This window comes from Cyanistes caeruleus, chromosome 12 (assembly GCF_971803275.1).
Source record: "Cyanistes caeruleus chromosome 12, bCyaCae1.hap1.1, whole genome shotgun sequence".
Lineage (NCBI taxonomy): Eukaryota > Metazoa > Chordata > Aves > Passeriformes > Paridae > Cyanistes > Cyanistes caeruleus.
Genome location: NC_141712.1, coordinates 15,247,988 through 15,268,705, shown reverse-complemented (window position 1 = coordinate 15,268,705; position 20,718 = coordinate 15,247,988). Strand labels below are relative to the sequence as shown.

General features: G+C 42.8%; 1 protein-coding gene across 4 annotated transcripts in view; it reads left to right on the top strand.

Annotated features, from left to right (window-relative positions):
• Window positions 1–20,718, top strand: part of RANBP10 (RAN binding protein 10) — a 64,779-nt gene that overhangs the window by 30,598 nt on the left and 13,463 nt on the right. For 3 of the 4 annotated variants that reach the window (XM_086847431.1, XM_086847432.1, XM_086847433.1), the window contains exons 4-8: window positions 2,867–3,034; window positions 10,481–10,503; window positions 15,941–16,125; window positions 17,754–17,866; window positions 20,207–20,315. In XM_086847431.1, coding sequence (XP_086703557.1) covers window positions 2,867–3,034; window positions 10,481–10,503; window positions 15,941–16,125; window positions 17,754–17,866; window positions 20,207–20,315 — 598 coding nt within the window. The remainder of the gene's footprint in view (window positions 1–2,866; window positions 3,035–10,480; window positions 10,504–15,940; window positions 16,126–17,753; window positions 17,867–20,206; window positions 20,316–20,718) is intronic. The other variant, XM_086847434.1, reaches the window with a different exon arrangement.

The window sequence follows — 20,718 nt, the reverse complement described above, 5'->3', positions numbered from 1 at the left end:
TTGAGTAACTGGAGGCTCAAAGGTTGTCGTGGGAGTCACAGAGGAGGTTGCAATATGCTGGACCCATTCCTAGGTGGCAATAGCAAATTGTTAATGGTGCAGGAAAAGCCCAAGTTTTCAGAAAGTGTTTTGAGAAAACTTGGAGTCTGTATTTTCAAAATACATGTGATGAGTTACTCCCCACTCTGCTGGTAATCCAGGATAATGCCAAAGGCTTCCAGTAGGGATACACTATTTAAATCAACAGGCCCAGATAACTTTGACCTAGAAGTACTAGAAGTGCTGATTGTTGTTTTTTAATTTAGATTATTAGGAAATTTCAGAAGATTGGCTGGAGCTGGCCAGTGCTGGAATGACCCATATGCCACCGCCCTCATGTTTATTTTGGGCAGAATTTTGGAAATAGGGATCTGTTTTTTATTAATAAATAACTTAAGGTTAGGCATATAATTAATGCCACTCAGTTTATGTTTACAGTGAGTACAGTAAGTTCACTCAAACAGCTCTGGCTTGTTTTTTTAAGATGACCATGGTGATCTGATAAGGCTGACAGTTTTGATTTAAAGCCCCTAGTGTGGTGCCAGGTCTGGGTTCAGCACTACACAACATTTGAGTTGAAAAAGTAAACTCTGCATATCATTAGCAAAGTGCTGGGTGAGCAAATTTCCTTAACTGGTTATGTTAGTGGTTTTCTGGGGAGAGTAAGATTCAAAACAAGCTTTATCCAGGCATTGTTGTTGTTTGTACCACGTTTGTCATTGTCTTCAAGGCCTTTATTCAGTCACTTCTCGCTGGAGTTCACCGCCACCGTTAGTGCACAGCAAGAAATGACACTGTGAAGCCCAAGTCATAATGGAGTAGGAGGAGGGTTTTTTCAGTAGGATCAGCTTTGATCTGTAGGTAATGAAACCTTTATTTTTGCACTGCAGAACCAGTAGTGCCTGCATTGGCACAAGCATTTAGTGAGCTCATCCTCACAGTTGGACACGCTGTGTTATTTCTTATGGGAGCCTTACCCAGTACATGATGTGTAAGCACTTCACTGCTTAATTGTAACTGATGACAAGTTCTTGGTAGCTGCTTTGTAATGCCAGAAATGTTTTGTATGAAGACCTAGAATTTTGTGTTTGGATTGTTTTAAGAGTAGGTTAGGAGATAAATTGGTTTAAGTTACCATCTGAAATACAGCTTACCAACAGCTTCATTAAAACAGTTCTGAATTGACACACATATAACAGGTTCTGGGGAGTCTAAAATAATAGATCAGTGAAGGCAACAGAGAAATAAAAGGGATATTGGAAAGGAGCCACAGTTTTAAAAATTAGAAAATATTTCAATGATATTTTTACTGGATGGAGTCTTAGCAGTGGAAGTTTGACAACAGACTCTAGAGCCCCTATCACTTCCTCCTTTGTTTTGGCAAGTCATTTTGGCATCGTTTTTGTGCTTGCTGAGGGTGCTGCCTGTGCTGTTGTCCCTGTCTTTCATGAAGATTTGAAACAGGACTGGTGCTACTGTCAACAGCTTGTTTGGAGCTGACTCTTGGGACATCTCAGTCTGTTCCTGTTGGATGTGTGGGACTAAATAGAGGAAATTACTCACCATTTCTAGACTAGGATTTGCTGGGAGTCCTTCACGCCTTTCACTTCCAAACTTTGCTCTGAGGTCCAAAATCTTGGACTCTGACATGTTTCAGTCTTGCTTCATTCCCTGACTTTCCCACTGGCATTCATTTGGTGTTGTACAATTAACAGGGCCTTAGACATGCACTTACTGTTTCGTGCTTTTCTGAGAAACTCTGAGCATGTGGGTGCTGATGCCACAGTGCTGTAGCACTATTTTACAAGATGAGATTTCTAGTGCCCTCATATTGTTGTTGCTTTTGGAGGAAAATTCTGGCTCAGAAGTGCTGCAGCCCACCTTTGCAGGGCTTTGCTCTGTAGTCCTCAGTGTGCTCAGTCTTTTTGTGCCTCATTGCACTTCCTGCACAATCTTTGTGTTTCTTACACAGTCCCTTTGCCAGAGCCATCACTCCACACTTAACAGAATCTGCACTACCCTTGGCTGTATAAGGTCAGTAGATGGCCAAAGCACCTTCTTTTGCTTCCCTAAGGATCCAGCCATATCCATATAAAACACAGGTGCTTGTTTTCAGTGTTGTATCACTTTCTGGTAGAAGTCTGTCTCTCTGTGAGATGTGGCTTTCATTGTGCAATTCAGAGGAATGCTTCAAATGAAGTTACTGGGATATACAGAAAAGAACAAGTGGACAGGGTGCAATCCCTAAGCCCAGCTGTTAGCCTTAGCACGATGTTACTGACAGAAGAAATAAAAGATATTAATATTAGAAATGACCATTTGCATTGAACTCCCCTTTGACATCTGAGAGTCATGTTTTAAGCTGTCTGCAGAACAGGAAATACTGTATCCCAAGGGAAACAGAAATCCTTATCAACTGCAGAAGGGAAATACAGATTTGAGAATGAAAAAATTGCCTCTCTCCATTTGGTACACTTGTGACAGCTCTTATAGACAAAGCTGCAAGTGTCAGAGGATCATTTTGTTAAATGCTTTTGCAGGAAGATTTTGTTTTTGGGAAAGACAAATGTTTTACAGAAGTAGTTTGTTTCACCTCAGGCAAGATAAAAGAGAAGCAGGTTGAAATGCAAATGATGTGTTCTGATTAAAGACTATTAATTTGTTTTCAGTTACTGGTATGTGAAAATTAATATTGGGATGAATCAGGAGTAGGAATCAAATTTTAAAACTCCCACAGAAAATTGTGTCCTGAGAGTTGTAGTAGTTCCATGTGGTTCTGCTGAACTGGCTTCACTGCTGTCCTCTTCTTTTCCCTTGTCTTTTGCAGGATGGGATAAACATTCTTATGGGTACCATGGTGACGATGGGCACTCCTTCTGTTCCTCGGGGACAGGGCAGCCCTATGGCCCCACATTCACCACTGGAGATGTGATTGGCTGCTGTGTCAACCTTATCAACAACACCTGCTTCTACACGAAAAATGGCCACAGTTTAGGTAAGTGAAGGAAGGTGTTCTCAGGAGAGGGATGCTCCAGCCCTGCTCTCGCTGCTCTTTAATATTTTGCTTGTACCGTAACTCTTGTCCCACACCTGTGAGTAAGGTTTAAATGGCAGAGGAAAAGAGCACTCAGCAGCTGTCAGCAGTTGTAAATTGGCTTCAAGACAGAAATACTCCCAACAGGTAAAATGGTTTCCATGCTGCTCAGTTTGTTTAGATACATTAGAATTTCATCCACAGCTTCTACTGTTTTCCTCTGCTACTGCACAGTAGGTGGGAGGTTGGATAAGATGTCTAATGACTGGACAACAGGGAAAGAAAGAAAGAAGTGGGAAACATAGTAAGTGTGTTGTTCAACTACTTACAAAGCCATGGTACTGGTGTCTTCATTTTTGAAGGGACTAGAAGCCTCAGCACATGGGTCTGAGCATTCCCAAAGCCAGACATTAATTCAGCACAGGAGGTCTTACTTAAGCACTGAGCTATGGTTTGGTTCATTCCACACTTGTTTCAGTAACTGTCCTAAAGTTAAAGACTTAAAATTTTTGCCCAAATTAATATCTCAGATGTTTTCCAGGCTTATGTCTGGAAATATCTGTCATATCTTATTTGTCTAAAATCAAAATTTTTGGCCATTTTCCCCTAAAAAGCCTTTTCCTTGGATGACATGTTATCCACCCCAGATATTTTTTTTTTTTACTATTTTTTTGTCACATAAGATGTGCAGTAAGTTTTTATAAGTTCATCTCACTTTTTGTGCTGGGATTCATTTGATTTGGCAGGGAGGGACGGGCACTCCTTTCCTTTGCTTCTCCTTGCTGTGTCAATTGTACTTTGTTGAATTCAAGATTAAATTGGTAGAAAAATACCAAAAGTACCCTGCTCAAAACCCTTAACAGAGCAAAGATGTTTTGAGTTACTGGCTGGGCTGAAGGAAGGAGTGGGATTGGAGTGCAGTGTGCCTGGAGAGTGCAGAATTTCTGCTGAGCTCTTGAGAGAAGTACTGGGCTCCCCAATATTAGAGAGAGATGGATTTACTGGAGAGAGTCCAGTAAAGGGCTGCCAAGGTGATGAAAGGTTTGGAGCATCTGTCCTAGAAGGAAAGGCTGGGAGAGCTGGGGTTCTTCAGGCTGCCCATGTCAGTCCAGTACTGGTAAGACAAGTAGAGGCTTGAAAGCAATGGCTGATGGTGTGTAGAGCAGGAGCTTTTACTTAGAAATGAGACAAGGTAACAGCCACTGAGGTAATGAAATAGTTAAAAAGATTTCACAAAATCTTTCCTTTTAGCTGCTGTCCTTGATTTTTAGCACATATTTACACAGAAGCCCTGTAGTGGTTTGTGCTGTGCTCCTCTGGATGTTTTCTGTTGTTGAAGTGAGTGGTTTTCCAGCTTCATTGTTTTTCACCCTGACAGTGCTGTTACTTTTCATCATAACAAAAGTGTGAGAGTCAAGAGGAGGCCAGGTCTTCTATTTAATGAATATAAGTTTGTTCATTTGAAATTTACTTTCTTTTTAATGACCAGAATCTCCATAGTATAAGCTGTATCAGTTGAAAAGTTGCTGCTTTCTCCTTCTCTGTTTTGTACCCAGGACTGTGTTGTGCCTGGATGTCTGGGCAGATTAAGCCAAATGAAGAGCCCAGTTCAGAAACTTCTGTGTTACCTTTTGTCATGATGACCCTCTGATTCTTTGCCTCGTGTACTTGCTCAGAGATTTGTTTTGTTTGGGACATTCAGAGTTGTTTACAGCAGTGAAGTTATCTAGTCTTCTTTTCTTAAATTTAAGTGTTCCTTTTCCTTCAAAGATTGGGCTTTTTTTGGATGGAAAGCTCAAGTTTTTCTAATCTGACATTGAATGACCCCTCGAAGAACAGCCTGCCCCAGGGGTGAGCAGTGCCAGTGGGAAGAAACAGGAAAGGTGACAAGAAGGTTACCGTGCTTAGAGAATTATTAGTTATAATAATTAATATATAAATATAATAATATAATTATAAATAATATTGTGTTCTCTTGAGCTCTTCAGATGACAGTACAAGACATGAGCTCTCTGAGAAAAGGACAGGTAGAAGCCTCTCCTTAACATTCACAGCTGGCTCCTGTGTGTAGCAGCTTTTCTTTGAGCTGTAGTGGCATAATGGTTGTACTGATGGAGCAGAGATGATGTGGTTAGAGGAGACAGGGATGGAAGTGCAGAAGGAAGCAGCAGACCCCAGGCCTTGCTTGGTGACCCCACAAAAACTGCAGGAACATTTTACTGCCTTTTTACAAAAGCAGAATGAAAACCTCATCTGAGGAGGCTGTTGGTAAGGACCAGAAGTGTCTGTTTGTGTCTCTGATAAAGAAACACAGCATCCAGGAGAAGTGCTTCCTGTGGAATGCTGAAGAGAGGAGCCCCTTGACCAGGGGTGACACAGCTCCTCGTGGGCACTGAGCAGTGAGCTGTGAGGAGGAGGTGAGACAGGTGTCAGCAGAGGAACCAAGGCCAAATGGAGGAAGGAGCAGTGATTTACTTGGAAGTCAGAATGCTTTCTTCCCTGAAAGGAGCAACTCCTTGAAGGTCTTGAAGTTCCATGGTATTTAGTGCCAACTTGAGAATCTCATTTCTATGCTGTGTAAAGCAAAGGTTTACCAGGAAGGGGATGAATGTGTTTTTTCTAGGTGTTCCCTGACATGAAGCTGTGGAAGCCATGTATGTCTCCTCCTAGGAGATGAGGTAATTGTGTAATTCTACTGCAGATTCCAAGAATATTCATGAGACTAATCAGCCCCTTTGTTAGGCCAGTTAGCTTGAGAGCATGGTTTCAGAGTTTGAATTTGTCTTTCTTTTAATGGAATTACTGTAGCTTTGTCTTTCCAATCCACTCTTCACCATTTCATCTATTAATTAGACACCACCCTTTTGTTTTCCTTGCAATTTCTTCTGTTGCTTAACTATTATCTTCCATTGTCTCCATACTTTTTCATTTAATCAGATCCATCAGGAGCACTGTATAAGAACTGTTTTCTTGGCCATCACAAATTCTGGATGTTCTGGTTGGAGCTAAGTCTTGAACTTTGTTTGGAGACGTCACATGAGAACTGTTTGACATCGTATGTAGTCTTAATTCTCTGTTCTGGAAAATGTCTTGAATGTCTTCTGGCTGCTGGTGAAACACTTTTGACAAGTTCTAAGCAGAGTCCTGGCAGTAAAAAACATAATGAGATATGGCTAGAAGTGTGATGAGAGTGAATTTGTAGAGAAAGAAGGAGAAATGTTGGGGTGCCAGCCATTAAGCAGAAACTCTTGGACCAGGACATGAGGAGGAAATGTGACTGCTGCAGGTCTCTGGGTTTAAGTGGATGAGTTTGCTCAGGGACTAATGTAGGAGTGTCTCAGATCTCAGACTTTGACAGCAGACCAAGGTAAATGGAGCAGCAGGGCTATAAAAAGAGCATGCAACCCTCTGAAGTCTTGGCATAGAAAACTTCCTGTAGTTTGAGTTCTAGTGCAGGCTCTTGGACAGACCAAGTTAACCTAAAAAGTAAAATATCCATTCTGAAGCCAGTTTAGGAGGAGCATAAGGGGTAATACAGAAATCTGTTGTCATAGAGAGATGCAGGTGTCAGTCCTAGGTTTAATAGGTTTGACCCCAAAGCTTCAAATTAAGTTTGCAGAGAGCAAGAGCCTCTGGATGTTTGGGATGTTCAAAACAAAACTTCAGATAAATCAAATCTAAAATCATAGAATCCTGGAATGGTTTGTGTTGGAAGAGCCCTTAAAGATCATGTTCCAACCTCTCTGCTGTGGGCAGGGACACCTTCCAGTAGACCAGATTGTACAGGGCCCCATCCATCCAACCCAGTGTTGGTCTTGAACACTTCCAGGGATGGGGCTGCCACAGCTTCTCTGGACAACCTGTGCCAGGGCCTCACCACCCTCATTCACTACCAAAATGAACAGAAAATACCAGACTTGGCTACAGCCTTGTTCTCAATATGAGCAGTTTTATCCAAGTGGCCTGGTTGGAGGATATCTGTTTCCAGGGGCATGTAGAGCTATATGGGTTTGACAGTGCTTCTCCTCAGCAGCACGTTGGAGAAGTATTCAAGTATTTTCTTGGGCTGGCATTTGCCAGTCTGCTCTTTAGGATGACCACACTGCTGAATGTGTTGTGCTTATTGCAATCCACCAGCACTGCTTAAGGATTCTCTGGATCACAGTTACCTAAACACATGCTGGAGGGGTACCTTGCTGTGCAGGCAGTGGAGTGCTGTGTCTGATTACCCAAATGTATGTTGTCTTGTGCAAATTGAATACTGTAAGTGGCCAGTTGTGAGGGAGACAGGATGATTGTTGCTGGGTGGAGTGCAGAGATGGGCTGGAAGGTCCACAAACACGTTCTGTGCATTGGGTCATGTGTGAGTGCACTTCAGTCATGGAAAGTGGGAGTCCTTTGTTTGGTAGGCAGGTGAAGATGTCAATCACACTGTGCCCTAGCACTGAACCTTCATTTAGTGACTTTGTAGCACTGCCTTGATGATCACATCAACTTCCTGGACTTAGGGGAAAGGCCCTTCACACATTGGCTCTTGCTTCCTGACCTCTTGGTTTGTCCAGTCCTTAAGTCTTTAAGAAGGTTGTGGTTTTAAACTGGATCCAGGCTTTGGAGGGGCTGCAGAGAAAAAAATAAAACCAGTTTCACATTCAAGCTGTGATTATTTCTCTTTCTGCTGTTGGCTTTCCTGGATGCAGGTGTGTAGCAGTGCAAATGCAGACACACTAAGCAGACATATCTGTCCAACAGACAAAGTGCTGTCTGCATAAAGCATTTTATTAGTCTGAATTACATAACAGAATGTGAAAAACATACATTTATCTCATTGTGAAGGCGTGTAATAAGTTTATTTATAGACTAATAGAATTATTCTCTCTGGGAGGGGTCTCTGGAGGTCAAGCATCCAACACCCTGCTGAAAGCAAGCCCAAACTAGATCATGTTTCTCACAAACTCATCAAGTTTTTACTGTCTCCAAGAATGGCGATCACCTGGGGACTTCTCTGGGCCTGAATCAGTGTCTGACCAAAATTCATACTGAATTTTTCTAATTATAATTTCCCATGTTGCAGCTTGTCTCTGTTGCCTCCTGTCTCCTGCCACCATGCATCTCTGAGAAAAGCCTTTTTTATACCCTCCTATATGACAGCTGTAGGCAGCAATAAGTGTCTGCCCAAATGTTTTTAAGACTGAACTGAGACTTTTCCCTTGGCCTGTCTTTGTCTTGCTGGCCTCTGCTGGACTCCCTTCAGTCTCACTGTGTCCTGTTATTGGGGAACTCTAAAGTGACCATCATAACCAAAGTGTAGACTAACAAGTGTTGGAAAAGAAGGGAGAAATCCCATCCTTTAACCTACACTCTCACTAATGCAGCTCAGGATGTGGATGATCTCCTTTGCTGCAAGGACCCATGGGCTGGCTCCTGCTCTACTTGTTAACCAGCAGGACCCTGAATCTTTTCTGCAGATCTCCCTTCTCTCCAGTCAGCCTCATCCTGTCCTGTTTTCTGGGAGTATCACAACCTGGTGGCAGGGCTCTTAGGTTGCTTTTGTTGAGCTTTGGGAGGCTTGTGCTGGATCATTTCTCCAGCTGTGCCCTCCAGCCCATCGTCCACTCTCCCGTTTGGTGACACCAGTGAGCCTGCTGGGAGCACACTTCGTCCCATTGTCCAGGTCATTAGTGAAGACAAGAAACTATTGGCCCTGCCATCGATCCCTGAGGGACAACTCTTGGACTTTGAGCTGCTGATCACAATTCTGCCATCCTGACAGTTTTCCACCCACCTTGTAGTCCATTCAAAAACCATGTGCTTGTCCAGGTGCTGGAAGCAGCTTCCAGCCACTCAGCTACACAAGCCTTGCCACCTTTGGCTCTGAGAGATGCTGGGGGTAGAGGAAGACTCCAGTGGACAGCAGGCTCAAGGAGATTGGCCTCATTCTGGCATAAGGGTAGGAACAAGCTTTCATCCTTGGGTAGGAACACCTTTTCATCCAGCTGAGCAAAATAATTGCAAAGTGAAAAAAGGGTTTGAGTGACTAACAATATCTGGACAAAGTGACAAGGTGAGAGAAATGCTTACTGAATGTTTTCCTCAGCCACATGTTCAACATCACCTGTGTGCACAATCTTTGGTTGGCTTGTCAAGAGAGTACTCAATAAACAAGGTCCAAACTGCCAGGATGTTCATTAAACCATACTGACTATCTGCCATGATGTTAATGTAACTTTATTGGGCTTTTTGTTTAGTAAAATATTTGTGATTTCTTTTTTCTGAGCATTTGATTTGGATCTGTGCTGTTTTGAATAGAAATTACTTGTTTCCTATCTCGACTCCCAAAACTAGTTTAAATTACCATTTCAGAGTGATCTGGTAATGTTACACTGCAGCTCTGGGTTAAAATAGTTTTAAAATTAAAAACAGAAGGTGGTGTTCTGCTTTTGCAGTGCCTTCCAGTGCCAGGCAGAAGGGAAGGAGGAGAGGTGGGACGTGTGTGAGAACTGGGTGTACTGATGTGGGTACCAGCCTTCCTCTGGCTGGGGACAAGAAAGCATTCTTGGGAACACACGTGGGGAAAGACTTCAGCTTCCAGACTGACTCCTGGAATGTTAGCTGGAAGTCTGGATTTAGCTCAGCCTGATGAGGTGGTGGCAGCAGTGTCCCCTGTGCTGTTGGTGAGGGTGACCCAAAGCCTGTGGGCACCATCCTTTGGAGCAGTAACTGGCACCTAAGGCAGATGCAGAGCTGTGCCTGAGGTAGCTTGGCTGTGGTCAGTGTTGTCTCTAGCCAAAACTCTGTTAGCCATCCCAGGCAGTGGCTCTTTTCTGATATGCCAGACATAAATAAAAAGGGAAACCATACACTTTTTTTCCTGTCTTTTCTATTTGGAGCTGTATCAGCCAAGTTGAGGATGAGGCTGTTCTTTGCAGTGTTTCTCAGGTGCTCCTGGCTGCAGCTCAGTCCTGTTGCAAGGCTGTTCCCCAGCTGCAATGCCAAGTGCTGAATATTCATTCCTGTTTCTCTGGCTGATAAGAAGAACCTGTTACAGCCTAAACCAAAGCAATTTTGTACTAAAACTCTGTTTCTAACACCAAAGCAAGTCTTGAAAACTATCTCCTTCATGGTAACAGAGGGAGAAGCAAAGGAAAGAAGAGCTGCTTTCAGAAAATCAGATTTTTGGGAGAGATATTGAAAACATTTAGGCTTTTTCCTGAACCTTTCTCCAGATGCAAAAGCTTGCAGAGGAGGGGATTGGGGAGGGAAATTACTTCTAAATACATGATGTAGTGAAATGCAGGGGCAGAGCTGGGATTTATTGAAGTGCAGTAATGTTTTGTAGCATGTTAAGGATGTAGGCAAGCAGGGAAAAAATCCTTTGTCTTTTTAATTCTAATATTTTTCCCCCCACAGGTATAGCCTTTACAGACCTCCCTGTAAGTACACCTATTTTCAGTATTTTAACTAAGGATGCAAGCAGAAGGGAGGGGGAAGAGTGTGGGGGTGTGATTTTTTATTTTTTTTTTCTGTTTGATGCCCTGTTGAAAAAAACATGATAACACACATTACTGAATGATGTGAATGCTCCTTTTTCTGAAACTTCATAATCCTGTGACTGGGTTTGTGGGCTATTCACATGCCTCCTCTCATCCCTCACCACCTCTAAGAATATGTTGCTCTTTGTCCTGGAATTAAAGCAAGGATGCCAACTTCATTACAGGCCATTGTCTTCCAAATGCAGCTTCCACTCTGAGGAGGAGTACATGTGCACAGTTACACTGATGTCTAGTCAGGTCTCACAAAAGCACAGAGGGTCACAAACAAGAAAATGTTCCCTCTTTTCTGGAAGCAAATGTTCCTGGAAAAGGAGGATGTGTTCACTGAAAAAAGGTAAAACCAGGTCAGGCATACATCAACACATCCACTGCATCCATCTCTCATACACAGGACTTCTTGTCTCTAAGGTTGCACTCCTGTCTTTTTACTTAATAACCCCAAATTAATTTTCTCTGACAAATTTCTTTGTTTTGGTAACTTCTTTAGGCCTCCAAAGTGATCCATTTTCTTGGCTGACTTCCCTGTTGTGTGGAGGAAAGGTTGCTTTGTTTCATTCTGTACTTCCTGTGAAAACATGTATCTTGTTCCTCCAATTTTTGTATTGTGAGAAATAATGGCTAGCACTCCCTCTTCACCTTCCCAACAGGATTCAGGGCTTTACAGATTTCTGCCATATCCCAACTACAACCTGCACTTAAATTGTGGTTATTTTATTGGCCTTTTCACATCAACTGTCAATACAGGGTGTTTCTAGTTGTCCTAGGGTCTTTGAGGTAACATTGCAGTGTGTTCTAAACCAGAAACTCTTTATGTGGGTTGTTTCACAGCAGTTCATTCACTTGGTCCAAGTACAATTTATTAGAGTACAAGAATAGTTTACCTTTCCATGAAGATTAACCTTTTGGAGTGAGGTATTGTGATAACCTTGCATCCATAGCAAGAAGATGCTTCTCTGATGTGCCCCTTAGTTTTTGGTGCTGTTTGTTTTCCCTCTGGATATAGATTGCATTAGTTGTCACAGATTTACATATTCCTTCTAATTTTTTCACCACTATGTTATTTCATTTGGCTAGACTGCTTCTCCTTCTGCAACAGGAGCAGTCTCCATGTTGAGATAGACAAAGGGTATTTAGACTCATGTTGATCAAAAATACCTGTCCAGCACATGTACCACTGCTTTGTCATTTACAGCTCAAGTATTGCCATGGAGGTTCACAGCACAGATTTGGCAGGTTTAAATTCCCTCTCCTGCTTAGCTTAGCTTGCATCCTGTTGATCCTGGAGTGCACAGTGAGCTGACACAGACATTTACTGTTCATGTGTAAGCTGTTCACCTCTGTGCTGAGTCTCTGTTAGGCGCAGGGGATGAGCAGCTGGGAAGCAGAGCAGACAGAAGGGTGTTTGCTGCAGTGAGGTCTCACAGTGCCAGTGAGATTGAACTCAAAACTCTCCTGAGCCCCTGACATCTCCCTATCCTGCTCTTTCTTCATCTGGTCAGGTCATCCTTACAGGATCTCGGGCTTGTCTGTGTGTATTGTGCAGAGGAGATGTCTTAGTGTGAAACTGGGAGATGGCCAGGCTAGGTTTTGGCAGATGCCTTGTGGTGTAATCTCCAGTGGTTAAATGGTGTGTAAGTGGTCTCTGTGCCTTTACCAACCAGTTGCTGTGTTGTTTTCTGGGGAAATCCCCTTCTGGCTTTTATTAGCAGCAGCTGATCCATAACACTGTTTTTCTGGGCCAGGGAGGAGAACAGCTGATGCCCTGTAGGCCTCCTACTATTGAGAATTATCCTTCATGAGATAATTCCTCTCTAAAAAGAGAAGAAGAGAAGCTTGACAGGGTCTTTTCACCCTTTATCTGTGGATGTGAACAAGGACAGGAGACTTCTGCCTCCATGTGGCTCTAGGACATCCCTCTGCATATGCTAAATTGCTCTCTTGGCAGCTTCATCCTAAGGATGCCTGCACCTGACTTCAGCATTCTCTTTTCCAATGTCCTTCCCTTGGATTACTGCCTTCTTCCTTCACCCTTGCAGGTACCAATGTATTCCATGTGCTCTTTTTGCTTCCTTGTCCATGGGTTATAGGTTGTTCTAAACAGTTCAGATTACCTCCTTTCCTAAAGAAGGGAATGCCAAACCCAAGATAGACTTTGGTTTAAATATAATGAATATTGTCAGAGATTGTAGAATTCTTGAGGGAGTAGAGAATATGAAATTGATCGCATGGAGGTGATGTTTTTCATTTTTTTTAGTTCTGTTATCCAGGCTGAAACACAGTATCCAGTAAGGTAAATAAGAGAAGTATCCGTTATAGGAAAGAGAAGGAATGTAGTCTGTGTTCTTCACCTGCTAAAGCTGCAGATCTGAAAATTTAACTGTAAACAGGAGTGGGAACAGCAGACTTACTTGAGTGACCCTTGAAGTGCTCTGGTTTGAGAAGTTCCACATGGATTTTTTGGCTCTGATTCATTCCTCATTACTTACCCCTCCAGGAGGGCTTTAAGGAAGAGCTTTTCCTTGCATTACAGCCTAAGGGGTGTTGAAGCTGACTGGTAACACACATCAGGGAGAAGCTTGGCCAGTAAGCCCCATTACTTGTACACTTTTTAAGCTTAAATGTTAGGGTTGGCATATCAGTGAGATTCCACAAGGAATTAAATTGACCCTTCAAAGCATTGCCAGATTAGAAATAATTTCCTTGAAACGCTTGTTCCAAAATTCCCCTTTCAGAGGCAAATTCCCCTTTCAGAAGGCAATATTTTGCAAAATTCACAATATTAGGAAGTTGAAATAGATACTTTCATTTGAAAACCAGACACATATGTTGAAACACACTTTCTTTGGCTTGTTTCAGTTTCCTCTAAAGGGTGTTTTCATTTGTACAAAAATACAGTGATAGGAAAAACCACATTTTGTCTTAGCACAGGCTGAAGTTAAAACCAAAATAACTGCTTAAAATTGGAGTGAATTCCCACAGAGGAAAAGAGGGAGTTTCCTTTTTCTTTTCTTCTTTTTTTTTGCCAAATTAAGTCCGTGCTCAGGCCCAACTCTTATTTACACAAGCCTGGATCAAGTCTATCCTGCCTGGAGGTTTGAAGGAATAATAGGAGATTAAAAATACCAGAAAAGCCCAGGGTGAGATTATAGGAGAGCAAAGAGACAAGGGGGTTAAAAACCAGGTCAGGATTAACAAGGGGGTTGTGAGCAACTGGCGACCAGCATCAGGGCAAGAGGTGGGCCAGATGTCACAGGGAAGGTGTTCCTGGAGAATTTGGCAGGAAAAGCTGCTCCTGGGTCAGTGGGCTCTGGGATCGTGTCTGCCTGCATCTGGCAGGGTGTTGGAGATACATGTAGTTCCCAACAGCTGCTAAACAGAGAGAACACATCCCACATGTGAAAAACAGAATTTTACCTCAGAGATGATTTGAGAGACGTGGAGGATAGGCAGCTTCTGCTCAAAGATGAACATAGCCAAAAGTGGTTGAAAAATACATGACATCTTGTAAATTGTGGGGGCAGGGGGGTTGCTTCCAACTTCCAAGTATTTTAAGTGTCTGGGGTTTAAGATACTGAGAAGATAACAAAAAGTCTGAAGTATGGACTGTGGAAAATATCTGATCCCTCATTAGGGACATTTCTGTGTCAGCCAGTTTTGAAAGAATGGAAGGACTAAATGTAATTCCAGCATTTTCCTCTGGTAGCTCTTCCTTTATCATGCTGCATTTACTTTGCACATCTCTGACCTAGAGACTTCCTTGGTGTGGGAATAGGAAAGGAGGAGGTGTGGTGAATCATCAGTAATGCAGTCATCCTGATCTCTGGTTTCAATTTATAGCCTGTATTTATAGATTCATTTCTTTCCTTTGTTTTTTTGAAGTTTGATAATTTCAAAGGTAGAGGAGGTTGGTCAGGTTCTTACCCAGTTCAGTTTTGAAAATGTGAACAGAGATGCTGCAGTCCCTCTTGGGTTCCAGGCCTAAATCATCCTCATCTCTGCAACAGTGAAGATTAAGTTGAAGAAATTTTCCAGATAATTGTAGGAAAGACCATGTTTCTTGCCGTAGAGGAGGAGAGGGTCATCCTAGGTTTTTGATTGGATTTAATGAGAGAGGTCTGCCCCTCTACTGGTCTAATATCTGATATTCAGGGCTCAGCCCCAAGGAAGTCACCACAGCCAGGCACCTTCCACACTTCAATTCCACACATGTCCCTGTGCCTTGCCCAGTGTCCAGCTTCTGGCTCCACTCTTTCAGAGCAAAGTGGAAAAAACCCAACACCAAACAAGAGATTTCTTCCCTCACCCTGCAGACTCTCAGCACATGCTGTGAAGCAGAGAATTAGTGAAGTTTGTGTCTGTTTTGCAAACAGAGAAGTAATTTGTGCTGCACAGAAGTAACTTGTCAGGGAATAGAGCATGCTCTTGGAAAATGGGAGCAGTGATGAGAACCAGACATCCCTGCACCTTTTCTGATGTTGTTTCTCTTTTCTCAGCATTTAAGTGGGCTCAGGGATTCCATTTGTATCCATAAGCTTATTCTTAAAACAGCATGAATTCAGAAAACTTCTGATAGACTTTGAACACCTATTTTCAATTAGATCATCCTTAGAAGCTGAATTATTGGCTGAATTTTATAGGCACTTTCCTGGTGGTAACCTTTTTATTTTCCCCATGTTCTGGTGATGGGTCAAAGCTTCCATTTGGATCCATAGACTTATTCCTAAAATAAAATTTATCTATCAGTAGTGTCATTTCTTGTGCTGATATCTTGGGATCTTGGGATCATCAAAGACCTAACTTCAGACCACTGTTTGTTCCCTTTTCATCAGAGATGTACAATACTGAGATAACAATTTCCAAGGAATGAAAGAGTTGAGTTGAAACAGGAGGGAATACATTGATACATTGATCAAGATGTCACACCTCTCATTTATTATTATTCTATATTTCATTACTATGATTATTATATATTGCCATTATTATTGCTGCTGTTGTTACATTATCTGCTGGCTGTTGAGGCTTGGTAGAAATTGAAGAAAGCTGAGCCAGAAGTGGCCCTCCACAGACAGCAGTCATGGCCTCGATCACAGGCTGCTGGGGGATTGAGCCCGTTGTTCTGGTTTGATGCAAGAACTTTTCATAAGTGCACAATAAGTCATGGGATTCCTTCAGAAGTACTCAAAGGGCTGTTACCTCTTCTAATTCCATTGTATTTATTTCAGTTTAAAGAGCAGCTCTTTGGTTCTGCCAAACCACGTAACTGGAACCAGAAAGAGAAAGCTATGTTTAGTACAGGTTTGTTTTTCTTCCTTCCCAGTCAAACCTCTACCCTACAGTGGGTCTCCAGACTCCAGGAGAGATTGTGGATGCCAACTTTGGGCAGCAGCCCTTTGTGTTTGACATCGAGGACTACATGAGGGAGTGGAGGGCGAAGATCCAGAGCACCATTAAGCGGTTTCCCATAGGAGACAGGCTGGGAGAGTGGCAAGCCATGCTGCAGAAGTAAGTCATTGCCTTGGTGTTCAGCTTCTTCCCTTTTGTTAGCCTTTAAATACTTCTTAAGTGCTAATTTGTGCTCTCTTATGGCAAAAATTGCCACTCTGTGCATTTTGCTCAAATTGTTTTACCCTCTGTTCTGTTTAATAGTCTTTCCTCTGTAGACTGCTGCTGTTTCAAATAGATATGGGAAAAGTTTTCAAACAAAGCTTGCATGAAGGCTTGTAGGAATGGAAGAACATATATTTTGGGGTGATACACTGTGGGAGGGGAGAAGACACCATAAAAACTCTTAACATAGGAGAAACACCAGTATGTAAGTCAGCTGAATTCAGAAATGAAAGGGCAAGAATTAGGCTAAACCAAAGGCTTCCAAACCTAACTGAAAGCATTATGGCATTTTATAAATTTATGAATATTGAAAGCACTTCTCATTGCAAAAATGATTGAGTGGAACTTGATGAGAACAGTTGGCAGGAGTTGTCAGAGGTCAGGAGTGTTATTGATGCTGTTATTTGCCTTCCAAAATGGGACCAAATTGCAGAGCCAGAAGCTCCCTTAACAAGAGCTGTTGATTCAGCTGCAGTGGGACCAATTTATCCCTTTCTTTGTTCCTTGTGTTCTCCAGAATTTTTTTCTTCTGATGTGCACAGTGGGGTTGTCAGGGTCACCACTCTGGAGTTCCTCCTGTAGAGCTCTTGGGCAGAAGCACTTGTATTTAGAAGAACTTCTAAAAATTACACACCTGCATACAATATTATGCCTAAAAATGACTGCTGACTCATAAAATACTTACTTATTGTACTGCAAGTAGCCAAGTTGAGTGTGTGCTTTGAGCTGTGACTTGATCAGATCAATGCCAGCTTCATCATGAGAGAAGCCTGTTTTGAGATGCATCGTGAGAAGCTTTGAAATCCTGTTGCTGGCTTTTTAGTTTTTGTTAAAATCCAGTGAGCATTAACATTGAGTCACTGTGTCTTGGGAAGGCACAAGTGCATTAGAAATGGTGTGTTTAGGAGGATGGTTTTGTTGTGTTTTCTAGCAGTGATACTCCTCCCTCCCCCAAGATTTTTTGAAAATACAACTTTGAAGCATGTTAATGCTTTAAAAATCAATGCTGGCAGTCACCAGATTAAAGTATCTGTGAATGTGCAGAATTCATAAGGAGATTGAACTACTAAAGATATAATTGCTGGCAAATAAGTGATGGAAGTAATTCAGGACAGAATGTTTTCTTCTCTTTTAGATCCACTTGGAAGCCTTCAACCTCTCTGAGGTTCAGATTTATTTCTATATAGGATGTCACTGGCAGTAACACAGTATTGAGCCCTTACAAGTGACCCTTCGACAGCAGTCAAAAATAAATACTGTATATGCATTGAGATTATTAATATTTTAAATTTTTTTTCCACTCTGTAAAATGAATTTAGAGCTCCCTCCTAGAGCACCTCCAGGACCAGGTGCCTGTCTTGTAAATATACAGTTTAGACCCAGAAGTGGAACCTTGGTTATGTCCTAAGCAAGCTGAGTTTCTCAGTGAAGTTGCAACTTCAGTTGTGTTTTCTTTTTTCTCTAGTGTGATGACTCTGTTTCACCAGTGCCTCATCATCTCTTTGTATTTTCTTTTTTTCTAGTATGGTTTCATCATATTTGGTTCACCATGGGTACTGTTCAACAGCAACTGCCTTTGCCAGAGTCACAGACACCACAATCCAGGAAGAACAGACCTCAATAAAGAATAGACAAAGTAAGTCTCTCAGGCGTCACTCCTCAAGTGTGCTTCCTTTGGGACTCTGCAGAGGAGTGAGTGCTGTGGAAGTTACTCCATGAGAGTCCAGAGCTGTCCAGAGCACGCTGCTGGCCATGGAATAGAGCTCAGGAACCTCTGCTGGGAGCACTTTTCCCATCATCACTGTGCCCTCTCCACCCTTTTCCGTCTTTGCTTGGAGAATTGCCCTGTTCCTTCCTGTCCCTGTGTGCTCTGCTTGGCCTTTACCTGAGCTAAGATAATTGTGCTCCAGAGATCCCTTTAGATTTGAGCTCTTCACTGCAGGCTGTTGCAGCAGGGGCAGTTCCATTGGCCTGGGCACAGGGACTCAGACACATCCCTTTAATTTTGCTGCAGCTCCAGGTTAAGGACTCTTCCAGTCCCTCTGCACATTGTGATTGCACAAATCTGTGATTTCGGGTAACTTTTACATGCTGAAGGGTTTTCAGATTCACAGCCAATATATTAAGCTCACACTGGGTGAAGAATTTGTATTCTGTGCCTGTTTTGGTTGCTGCTGTTTGCTCCCAAGAGGCTCATCTCTCAGCTGGTAGGGCTGTCAGCACTTTTGGTCCTGCAGAATAAGGCTTGCAGCTTTCTCCTGCTGTATCTTTTTTTTAAGCTTTTCTATTCACATGCTCAGCCTGCAGAGTGGCAGAACATTGGTGTGTTTTCTGCATTTTCCTGGCTGCTGAATACAGGCCACATCCCTGTACATTTCCCTTCCCTTTGTGAATTGTTTCTCGTGTGACTGTTACGTATCAGAGCATTGTGCCCCTTTGTGGCTTTCTCTCCATACATTGCATGTGCTTAGCCAGCATTCGGGTTCATTTGGGGACTCTGCTTTTAAATAACTTGCAGTTGCTGCCTGTTAGTGCTGATGGGCTTTGTGCTTTCCAGGTCATGCATTATGCAACCCTGACCCCAGCCAGTGTTCCCAGTGGTGTGGGTTTAACTGGCACAGCCTGACGGGAGGCACGCAAGGTGGTGCAGGCTCATTTGTCTGAGGACAGGTGACAAGGCAGATGGAGGGAAGGAATACCAAGCCCTCAAGTTGGGGCTTGAATAAAAGGTGTGAGGAAAACACAGATGGGAAAACAAAAAGAGGGGGAAATATAAAAGGGAGTGACATTTGTGAGAGTTGCCAAACAAGGCAAGGCAGAGCTGTCAAAAGCAGCGAGATGAGAAAATGGACGTGCAAGAGAGTAAAATGAGAGCTCTTGTGTTGGTGTGAGAGCCACGGTTTTGGTTCCATATTTCAACTACAATAACAACCAGATAGACACTGAGAAGTGGGAGACAAGACAAGTCATTGCAGTTTGTTAGTGAGATTGTTAATGAAGATTTACCAGACTGGGCTTCCAACTGCTCCAACACCTTGCAAACGCCACAGGCTGTTGTCATCAGAGGCCCTGCTTGCAAAGCACCTCACGGGCCATTCCAGACCTTCCCTCTACTGTTTATAGGGAGTGCTGAAAAAACAATGCAGTTTTAGTTTTAAGTACATTTAATTCTTATCTGTAAGTACACTTAGAAAAAAGAAATGTGAGTTGCTGTAGATCAGCAGCTTCTCAGAGCTTTCAAGGATCTCGAGTTGAGTCTTGCACTTGTGTCTTCTGACCTGCTGAAGGAACATACATGGGACATGAACACCCAGCTTGATAAGTGCCTTCTGCCTTGTGTCTTTGCACCTCCTATAAGTGTACAACTTGTTGAGCTGTTTGTAGTGTACTTCTCTGGGAATACATTGAGGTGGACTTGGAGGAACACAGTTTTGTTGATATAATTACTTCTGCTTAGTGGTAGGAATATGGTGGGAGCAGTACTGTGCCGTGATTTAAGACCACAGACCCTCTAAGAATACTCCATTTATCTCATTCTGAGCCATACTTTTGCTTCCAAGCTTGAACCAGACAGAGAATGTAATATGAGGGTCACCTAGGACTTGCACTCTGAAATTGTTACTTTCCCAGCAGCCTCCTTGTTTCCATCCAGTTGGCATGTCCTGCTTTCATTTCCAGTGCTACAGAGCTCTGTGACTAAAGGACTAAAATCTCAGAGCACCCCAACCTACCTAATTCATCCTTTAGATCCTTCTGCTCTTGATGTTTTTTTGCTACTAACAAATGCTTTCACAATTTCACAGGGTTTTTCTAATCCATATATGGATTATATTTTATATCCAATAAACCAAATATGGTCTCCTGTTCTCCCAAGCCCTTGTGCAAGGTGGTGGTGGGGAGCTGGGTGGAATGGATGAGACAGCTCTTCTGGCTGTGGGCTGGTCCTGTGTGTCACTAGGTCTACTTTTGCTTTCAGGAATACAGAAGCTAGTATTAGCAGGCAGAGTGGGAGAGGCTATAGAAGCCACCCAGCAGCTCTATCCTGGCCTCCTAGAACATAACCCCAACCTGCTCTTCATGTTAAAGTAAGTATGAAAAGCTTTATGCTCCCTAATGCTGAAATGTGCAAATGAAGGAGGGAAAAAGAACCTGTCCAAACATCCAGTCTGGCTGCACACCTTGCTCTGAATTCAAACTGTTTGAGCTCCCTTTGGGAGTCCTCTGCACAGTAGATGTAGGCCTTTTGTTGCTGCTCAGACCCAGTATAGCTTTGCCTCATGACCTTATGCCTAAGGTCAGGCATAGCTGGCTGAATTTTAGTTCTGCTAACTGTCAGATATTCCTTCAGAGGAGTTTCTTTGCTGGTCTTGTGGAGATCTTGCAGTGCTGGAGCAGTCTCAGTCACTGTGAAGGTTCCTAGAAAGGCAGATGTGTGGAAAAGGCTGTCTGGGGTAGAGATTAAAGGAAAAAGTGTCCCAGTTCTCCCAG